General features: G+C 32.8%; 1 protein-coding gene across 1 annotated transcript; it reads right to left on the bottom strand.

Moving 5' to 3' along the window:
* Positions 1 to 2,881: 2,881 nt before the first annotated feature.
* LOC110651900 (E3 ubiquitin-protein ligase RHF2A) lies at positions 2,882 to 9,355 on the bottom strand. Its single transcript, XM_058147348.1, is given in 9 exon segments — positions 2,882 to 4,018; positions 4,121 to 4,225; positions 4,380 to 4,565; positions 4,626 to 4,774; positions 4,890 to 4,998; positions 5,098 to 5,160; positions 8,149 to 8,195; positions 8,327 to 8,485; positions 9,169 to 9,355. Coding segments are annotated over 8 exon segments (1,104 nt in total). The 5' UTR covers positions 8,459 to 8,485; positions 9,169 to 9,355; the 3' UTR covers positions 2,882 to 3,705.
* Positions 9,356 to 9,777: the final 422 nt, after the last annotated feature.

Here is a 9,777-nt window from a genome sequence, read left to right as displayed (position 1 = left end):
CCTAAAAACTTCACATAAATTACTCCTAAAATTTCTCCTAATAATCTGAATGTATACAATAGTTGTACAAGGCAAGTATCAATGTAATGCATTCATGACAATAAGCTTGAAGTGCCCAAGGTTAACCAACTTAGGATTATCAAAAATTGTTGCAATTTCACCATCAGTTACAAAAGCTTCTTTGATGCTCACACTTTTGTCACTGTCTAATCCTAAAAATTAACATTCAATTTAGTGCAAAAAGCCAATTCCTTCTCTGGTGATAGATTTTTTCTTGCTAGCAACCCCAGGTTCTTCAGTCATTGATTTTAAAAACCCCAACTTCTCCATGACTTTGCCATTTTCAATTTTTTGTTGATTTTCACTCAACCACCATAAACATAAACAATCACAAAACCGACTTTAACGTCATTCCTCACAACCAGAGATTAAAGGCTTCACAACTCCATGCAACACCTACTCTTACCACGCAACAAACCCATTTCATTTATGCCATGTTTCCCTGCTAAACACACATACCCCTGATCACCATCCCAGTACTACCACTTTTCCTCTCAATCAGCAAGGGTGGAGCTTGAAGCAAGAGAAATCTCAATAGCTTTCAGTAAATTTTTGGTGAAATTTTCATTGGCACATTCCCAACAAGCCCATTGTCTTGTCCCTCATGACACTTTCATTCGATTTGACCTATGACATGGTAGTTGCTCCCCTCCATCAACACAGACCACCATCACAAACTGTAAGCCTCTCCATTGTTGTTCAATTACAAAATAGACTCTTCCCTCACTTCTCAACACTATATAGACAAGTCTTATGACCTTAAACGCCGCTTCATGCCTCAAAATGAAACATCTACCAGGACTAGCCTCCTTCTCATTGAACTTGGTAGGATTCGTGTGGAGGAGATTGAAGATCTAATTCTAGATAGTTGGGTTTTGTTTGAGATTTGAGATTTTTTTTTTCATGCTCTCTACTTGTTGCTGTAGGGTGGTTAAACTGAACATAAAGAGATTAAAGGAGGAGAGAAAAGCGTGTCAATGTGGCATAACTTTTTTTTAATTAAAAAAGTCAAGTTAAAAAAGCCGCGTATGCATTCAATCAAAGCTCTCTCCCCCTTTAATGAAGTTTTCATCAAAGAACGAAATTGAAATCACCCGCAAGTTAAGAGACCATTAATACAATTTAGTCACTTTTTGACAAAAAAAAAAAAAAAACTTTAGTTTAACCAAAAGGGATAATAGAATTTTTTAATTTTAAAATCTAAAGTTAAAATTTAGTTGCATATCAATAGACATAGACCCGGTCTAAAAAGATTAAAAAAAAAAAAAAAATCTTTATCATCCAAGTCCACAGAGGATGAGAATATAGCCAGCATAGCGTGCCTTTCCCTCTTGCTTTGTTTTCCATTCACGAGTCAAGGTGCTTAAAAATTTAAATTTGATAAAGCATAGGACCCTAACAAAGGCGCTTGCATTCTTAATTTAAAATGGATACTTCCTGATCTTAGTTGAGGTCATTTTGAAACTTGAATCGGTTGTCTTCATGTTCTTTAATAAGCTTGGTATTGAAAATGACAACATTCATGCCCAAGAAAACTTTTGCCATGCGTCACTGTAAACCTGAAGCCTTTTGCTTTTCGGTACATCAGAACTCAGAAAACTGTAATCTAGAACCTTTGCCACGAACCACTCCATACGTTATTCTTTCAGGAGACTGTCCTAATCACAACAGAATCATGGGTTGCACAGATAAAATTGTTTTTATTAGGAAAGGAAAAAAAATATATTTAATCTCTGTATTTTAATAAAATTAATTATTTAATTTTTATAATTTAAAATATATATTTTTTATTCACATATTATACTTTTATTAAATAATTTAATTCATCAATAATTTTTTAATTTAAAAAAAATTAATTAATTGATTTATATATTTTAAAAAATATTATTATTTTATTTATTTATTTTTGTGAAATTAATTAATATTTATGTTTTGAAAAATATAATATTTTAAAATATATTCTTGAATAAAATTAGAAACTTCGCTATGTAAAATTTAAATTTAAATTTACATTTTTTTTTAATTTTTCAAATATATTTATTCAATTCCTCCTAAATTATTTTTGTATTTTATCTACTAAAAAATAAAACTTTATTACTTAGACATCTAGGGAAGCTAATTACCCTTTTTGTATAAATAACTTGTACCATTTATTAAAAGATGAAAATAGGTAGAAAGGAGGATGAAGCTGTAGATTCAGAGGAGATGAAACAGAAGAAGAGAAAAATAAACGATGGTAGAAAAAAAAAATAAAGATGGAAGCTAATTACCACAACTTGTACCATTTATCAAAAGATGAAAATAGGGAGAGAGGAGGATAAAGGCACGGATATAAAAGAGATGAAACATGAGAGGAGAGAAATAAACAAGGGTAGAAAAAAAATAAAGAGGAGAGGACCACTATATTTTAAGTGTAAAAAATAATTATAAAACTAAATTATTAATATAACAAAATTACAGAGATTAACTAATGTGTTTCAAAATACAAGGAGTCAGAAACTAAGTAATGAGCTATACTAAAATAAATTGACTAAACAGTAGCTTGACTGACATTAACTAATGAAAAAATTGACGAAGAGACTAAATAGTTTAACGAAAATAAAAAATAAGAACTAAATAATATTTTTTCAAAATATATAGACCACGTAATTAATTTTGTTAAAATGCAACGACTAAATAGTAATTTTCTAAAAAAAAAAAAAAAAAAAAGAAAAGAAGTTTCTTAATGCTTACATTTCAAGTTTGGCATTAACTTGCATATAGCCACCGCATGAAAGCCAGAGTAAAACTTCCTTCAAAAGACTTCCCATGCCTTATTCAGTTTCAATAAAAGAGATCAGATATATTACCATTCAAACCACGCCACAATCAAACCATCCATAGTCCAAATGCATGTTTTTGTGCAGATGTCATTTTTTTTAATCAATTTTTATGTCTGGGAAACAAATCTGGGTGTCATAAACAAATTTACATAGATAACCCATCCATAAATTTACGCAGATGGAATCTCTCATTATTTTGTGTTACCTCTTTTATTCAGTTTCAGGAGAATGATCTCCCCCTGGCCTATAATAGCAGGCATCCTTTCCTCAGCATGTCATATTTGGAGAATTTACAACCTGAAAAATCCAAACCTAGTATCCATGTCCTGTAAAGTATCAAACTATGCAAAACAGCCTTCCAACACAATGAAACAACAGAATGTTTATTGGCCTGAGGAGGCTTAGAAAGGTTCTCATCAAGTATGCATGTCGTTTCAAAGATTCTTCATAATAAATGAACAGGTAACAGACACAAATTAGTCCAATAATATTTGCTGCATCCCAGAACATGTGGAACTGAATAATATTAACAGAACAGCCTAAGAAACAGCGTGAGCATCAACATGGCTATTCATTTTGGGCACTTGGGCGTTTGCATCTACGTCCTCAGTCAAGTATACTTTCTATATGTATTCAACTCGGCACATGTTATAATTGCTGCTATAATAGGCTCTACTAATTGAACTTACTGGTGTATTAAAAAAAAAAAAAAAGAAAAAAAAAAAGAGGAAAGAAAAACCCAAATATGGTGGCACTAACATCATCACACAACTTCAAAGATGAAATGCTGAGGACAGACACCCCAAAACAATCAATAACAACTTTAAGTAGAAGCTGAGCTTGCAGCACAAGAAGCCGGTGTATTGCTTTCATTTATACGGCTGTGTCTGTGAGTGTTGGCATTATTCTGGTTGCTACCTTCGGCAACTGAATAATCAGTTGAATGAGTTGGTACAGAGACTCGGTTAGCTCTGCTATTATCTCTGGTTTCAAGACGATCCATCATACAAGATACACATGCAATTCCAGCATTCACTTCTCTCCGGACTTCAGAACCAAGATCTGACATACAACTGTTACGAGAGAACAGCCTCTCCTTCCACCCTCTTGTACTTCTTCAAATAGATTCTTTGTATCTAAATACAAGTGTTTAAAAGAAATTAGGAATACTGAAAAAGAAAATGTGTCAGATGCACAACATAGTACCAGAAAAGACAGGGTCCTTTCATAAACTACACCTCATTGACACTGCATTAAGTCTAGATTTTAAAGACTCTGAAAATGACTGAAATTCAGATGGTCCTCCTCTGTCTTGATTTGGCGATAAAGAATGGCTAGCAGTACTTCAAAAAATTTTTGAAAACAAAAAAGAATAAAATATTAATGCATGTATATATATATATATATAAAGAGAGAGAGAGAGAGAGAGAGAGAGAGAGAGCAAACTTGAAGACAAGATTAATGATAAAGCAACTACATAAAGAAAGTCATTAATACCAATTATTAAAGGACATTACTTGACGATTTGCATGCATGATTGTAGATCCAGATGCAGATGAAATTTGGTCTGTTACAGCAGAAGAAAATTGTAGGGCTTGCTCTGGCAGTTCATTCCCACAAAATGTAATTGGAGCTGATGGACTAGCTACAGCAACTGCAGCCAGTTCGTTTTCCCCCCCTACCTGAGAAGGTGAGGAAGAAACACGGGCAGAAGATGGTGCATCAGGGTGAGTAGAAAATAACAAAAAGTGTGGACGACCATGGGAAGATTGGCTATTCCTTGGGACTTCCCTTCTACCAAAGTGGTGGGTCCTTCCCATAGCAGCAGCAGCAGCAGCCAAGTGCTGGATTATACGCCCTTCAAGATCAGAATCACTTTCACCAACCGGTAGCTGCATTGCAATGTGAAAGATTATATCAATGTTATCTGGTGGAGACAATGCTTGCAATATGTTCTAAAACTAAATAATAAGAAGCAAATATTTCAAGTGATGACAGAAAACATACATGCTGCAATTCAAAATCTCCTAGTGTAGGATGATGAAATATAGTGGCATTTCTAGATGGAGCAGCCCTTAAGTTCCTCTCCCGTTCTACTGCCTCAAGCAATTCTTGACTGCCACAGTTTGTGCATTACATTATGCAATAAGCATAAAATAAATAAAAATTAATAACTACAAAACAAGTACAAAAAACAGTAACAAACAAAACAAACCTTGTGGGATCCTTCAGACTGATAGATTGCAAACACATGGGACACTGAGAGCTTCTCTGGCACCTACAAGTCGAAAGCTTGTGTAAGATGTCAAGGTTTTCTTTTCTCTTTCCTTCTCCATATCACTTTTACACCTCAATGATCCACGTCAACCTCTGATAACTATTCCCTTGAGAAAGACTATAATAGATACCTATACTATTCTCACACTTTCAGGATTGATCAACTAAGATAACTTCAAAATGAAATGCATTTAAAGTAAAGGAGAAAAAGGACATAATAACTCTACAAGTGAACTCATATTACTTATTGAAGAAAAAAAAAAATACCGACTCAGGCAGGGAAGGAAAAGGATTCATGTATCTAAGACCATCCAGTTTGAAATCAAACTTGAGTCGTTTAGAAAAGATGCACCATAGACTATTTCCACAGGGCTGGTGATGCAAGAAAAACAGGTCAAACACTGACAAGAGAACACTAACTGTACATTGTTTTTGTCGATGACAAACAAGAGTGTTAAAAAAAGAATCTTCACAAAGAAGCGCATGTTACAACTATTGAGGCATGACTACTTATAAAATTCTTTGCAAAATACTATACCAATCAAAAAGGAGAAGAGAAAATTCAAGTATAATATAAAACCAATGGATGACAATGGAAAACAAACAGCAGGATTTATAAGAAACACCCTCACAGCCTGATAACACGAAGCAAAACTACGTACAATCTATTGCATTGCATCAGAAGCAAATCATAAGATACAGACATATCAAAATTAAATGTCTCCCATGATCCATGTCAATCTGCCTTTGTTGTTTCAAATTCACTTTTTTTTCCCATATCACAAAGAAGTGCTCTACCCCTCCTCCCACTAAATCAAACCTAGCTCCATAGACATAAATAGTTAAACCTAGGGGTGGGCATAAATCAGTTTTAACAAAAAACAGAACCATACCATTTTAATTTGATTTTTTGGTTAATTCGGTTTGGTTCAGTTATTATTTTTGGAGAATTTTGATTTTGAGCTCAGTTTGGTTACTTTAGCTAAATTTAAATTAAAAAAAATGACCAAATTTAAAGAATTAGTGGGCCTTTCTCCAGCCCAGCTCAAAAGTCCAAATAAACTAATCTGTGACCTAACCAATGTTTAAAGCCCAGCCCACTCTTCAAATGAAAAGTTCAGTGACCTAACCCTCATTTTCACCCTTTCTGTTCTTCATTTCTGATCTCAAATTATCCAGTATTCCGATACCCTTCCTTCCCAGCCTCCCTGCCTCACTATCACTGTCTGTGTCGCTGCCTCTGTTGGCCCTTCCCATTCACTTCCTTTTTTTCAAGTTTCTGGCATTCACTTTGGCGCTGTTTCAGTGGTGTTCACCGTCATTTATTACATCTCTTTTTAGTTTCTCCATCATTCTTCGTCTGTGGATTGTTGCTTTTTAATGGAAAGGCTTTTTGAGGATTCTCTCTTGCACGCTTGTGGGTTGTTCTTTGTGTTCTCTTCTTCCTTTGGTAGTGGTACTGTTTGCATAGATTGGTTTATGAGTGTTCATTTTTCGTCAAATTTTGAATTCTATCTGCATAAATCTGTTTTTGAGTTGAATGTCTGTGAGACTGAGTCTTGTTAGTGTGTTTGCGTGTTTAAATAAGTGCTTTATTGTCATAATCCATATTAACGGGACTTGCATTGTTGCAGCTGTCGGGGCTCACCTTTAAGTATCTGAATTTCTAAACTCAGCTGCAATCACTAATTCAGCCACCAAAATTTTTTAGAGAGAGAAAATGTGATGCAATTTGAGATATGTTCATCACAGTTTATCTTGGTTTTTAGTTTTATTTCTGAGAAATGCTGAAATTGTAAATGAAATGAAATCCATTCATTCAGTTTTACAGCCCAACACAATGTGTAACTATATGCACTTTAGTCGTTTCTGTGCATTCTGAAATGTTATATAGACATTTCAGAATGCTATTGAGAAATTGGAAGTAATTTTAATGGGAATTTAGTTTTATGAAGTTGGGTTTGCACTGGTATTTTGGCTATAATTTTTTCTAGCTTCCTTCCCTTTGGTGCCTTTCATCATATAGTGCACTTGGCAATGTAAAACTAACTGAAGCAAAATATTTCGGTTTGAAGCAGTTAGTTTTACTTATTACTTCAGTTCAGTTTATAGAATTTAGTGTTTCAGTTATTTGCAAACCCCTAGTTAAATCTATAGTTTTCAAAATTGGACCAGATCAGGTTATCCAGAAACCAGACACTGACCAGTCCGGTTCCTGCAGAGACAATTTGTCTTTTTTTCACCTGACCAATTTACATCCCTAACACAAAAGGGTGTAAATAATTTATTTAGTTAGTTTAAATTTGAATTATTTATTTTTAATATTTTTAATATAAATTTTTATCTATTTATTATGTTATACAATTTAAATACATCAAAATTTATTTTTCCCTAATATAAAATTTATTATTATGAAAATTTTATTCTAAGCATTTTTATTATAAAATATTATTATTCAAAAACTAAAATTCTAAATAGAAATTTTCAATTATTTTTAATAAAAAATTACCTATTAAAATTTAACTAGCTTTCTTGTAACAATTCTAAAAAAAATATCAAATTATTAAATAGAGTAATACATTATTATTAATTTTAAAGAGACTACTAATATCTAATTAATATTCATTTAATATATACTGGTTCAACCTTAACCTTTAATCCCTCTGTTTTCACCGGTTCAATGTCTAGGCCAAGTTAGAAAATCATGGTTAAACCCATCCATTTCTAAAGATAAAAGAAAAACAAAAACCAAAAAAATGATAATGGTGCATCCTTTTGTCTCCTAGTTCAAAATAAATGTGCTTAACTCAACTTAACTCAACTAAGCCTTTATCTCAAAAAATTTGGGGTTGGCTATATAGATTCTATTTCTCCATTCTAAACGATTTTGGGTTAATATTGTAAAACACAAAATGGTAAGCTTTGCAGAAATGATAATTGTCAAAAGGGAAGGAAAAAGGAAGAGAATTGATAATGCATTATGCTACACCATTCAAGGATGCACTGGAGGTGATACTCATGCTTGCAATTAGTCACCTGCAAGGCATGAGAGAGAACATAACTTTTGGCCATTAAACAAGTGCTTGTTTACATAGAAATCCATGTCTACATATGGATGAGCTGATGAGCAAAAGGAGAGAATTATAACAGATAAGTACAAATCATACTGTTGAAGGATCACTTTCAGAGAATTCCTCAAAGCAAATGCTGCAAGCATCTTCACAGGAATCCTGAATTCCTCCTTCCACAAAAGCTGCAGCTGATGTCATATGAGTTTCAGGTTTCTTGGCCTCCTCCATCTCCGGGACCTTCGAAAACACCAAAATCTGCATGAAGTTCAAAATTAGCCAAACTCACTAAAATTTGTCGCTCAACTGAAGCAAGTAACTTTTACAGTCCACATTGCTCATGACATGGACCACTTTTAAGCAAAAAAAAAATGCAATTACAACCTCAAGCAGTGAAAAAAAGTTAATTCCTTAAATTGATAAGCAAACTATATAACTTCTCCAATGACCTGAATTTAAAAAAAAAAATAAATCCATTTTCTCACCAAAATTTTAAGGGCCAAAGTTTAGAAAAAAGGTTAGTGGTAGTGGTTGGCTACAATATTCTGCTCCACCTAGAACTTAACGTTATAATACACCCTCTTTGTCAAACTCAAATAAGGCTCAATGAATGATGCAGCAATAAAACTGTATTAAACATCCAGGCAATCAAGGCAAATTACTTCCTTTTACAAATTCATAAGAGAAACACACGTAGCATGTTTGGATTCCATTAGAAAACTCAAAGAAACAGAACTATTCCATCACTTACGGGTATAAAATATTTTAAACAAAATTTAGCTGGAATTATGGACATACAAATGAAACCCAGATGAGAACCTAACTAATGCAATTAAATAAAAAAAAAAATACCCCATCAAATAAATTTTACAGTAGCAATAGAAGCAAAAGATGTCACCAAAGTTGAACAGGGGAAAGAGAGAAGAAAAACATGGGTTTACCTCCAGTGAGAAATTGGAAAGCTCCAGATAATGGGGTTGGGGTGAAGAAAGAAACTCAAGTAATGACCATGAGATGTTTGAAAGATTAAATCTTTTTGAGTTATCCCTTTGGAGGGGAAATGGTGCTAGAGATCCATGAAACCCTAGAATTCAGGGAAGCTAACAGTGATTATAAAGAGAAATGACCCCCTTCCACCTTTAATTATGTTTTTAATGAATGGGTTGGCTTCGCTTGATTGTTGATGGGGTGGCTTTTTTTTTTTTCTTTTTTTTTTCTTTTTTCTTTTTTTCTTTCTTTTCTTTAGGGTTATAAAACAGTCATTCGCCACCACCCTTCAATAAATAATTTTATCTTCTCCTATCATCATTTAATCTATACTACATTTTAATAATGTGAATTGTTACTTAGGCTGATAAAGATAATTATTATTTTAATAATTTATTGTTAGAATTATAAATTTTATATAAAAAATATAAATATAAAATAGTAAATATAAATGATTAGATTATAATATCGATTTCGTTAATCATTTTGATGTGTAAAATAATTTAATAACTTATATAAACTTAAATTAAAATGAATTAAATTGTAATTTGATCAATATTGAT

Source organism: Hevea brasiliensis, chromosome 5 (assembly GCF_030052815.1).
Source record: "Hevea brasiliensis isolate MT/VB/25A 57/8 chromosome 5, ASM3005281v1, whole genome shotgun sequence".
Taxonomy (NCBI): domain Eukaryota; kingdom Viridiplantae; phylum Streptophyta; class Magnoliopsida; order Malpighiales; family Euphorbiaceae; genus Hevea; species Hevea brasiliensis.
Note: the sequence above shows the minus strand (reverse complement) of the source record. Positions and strands in the feature narration are given on the sequence as shown.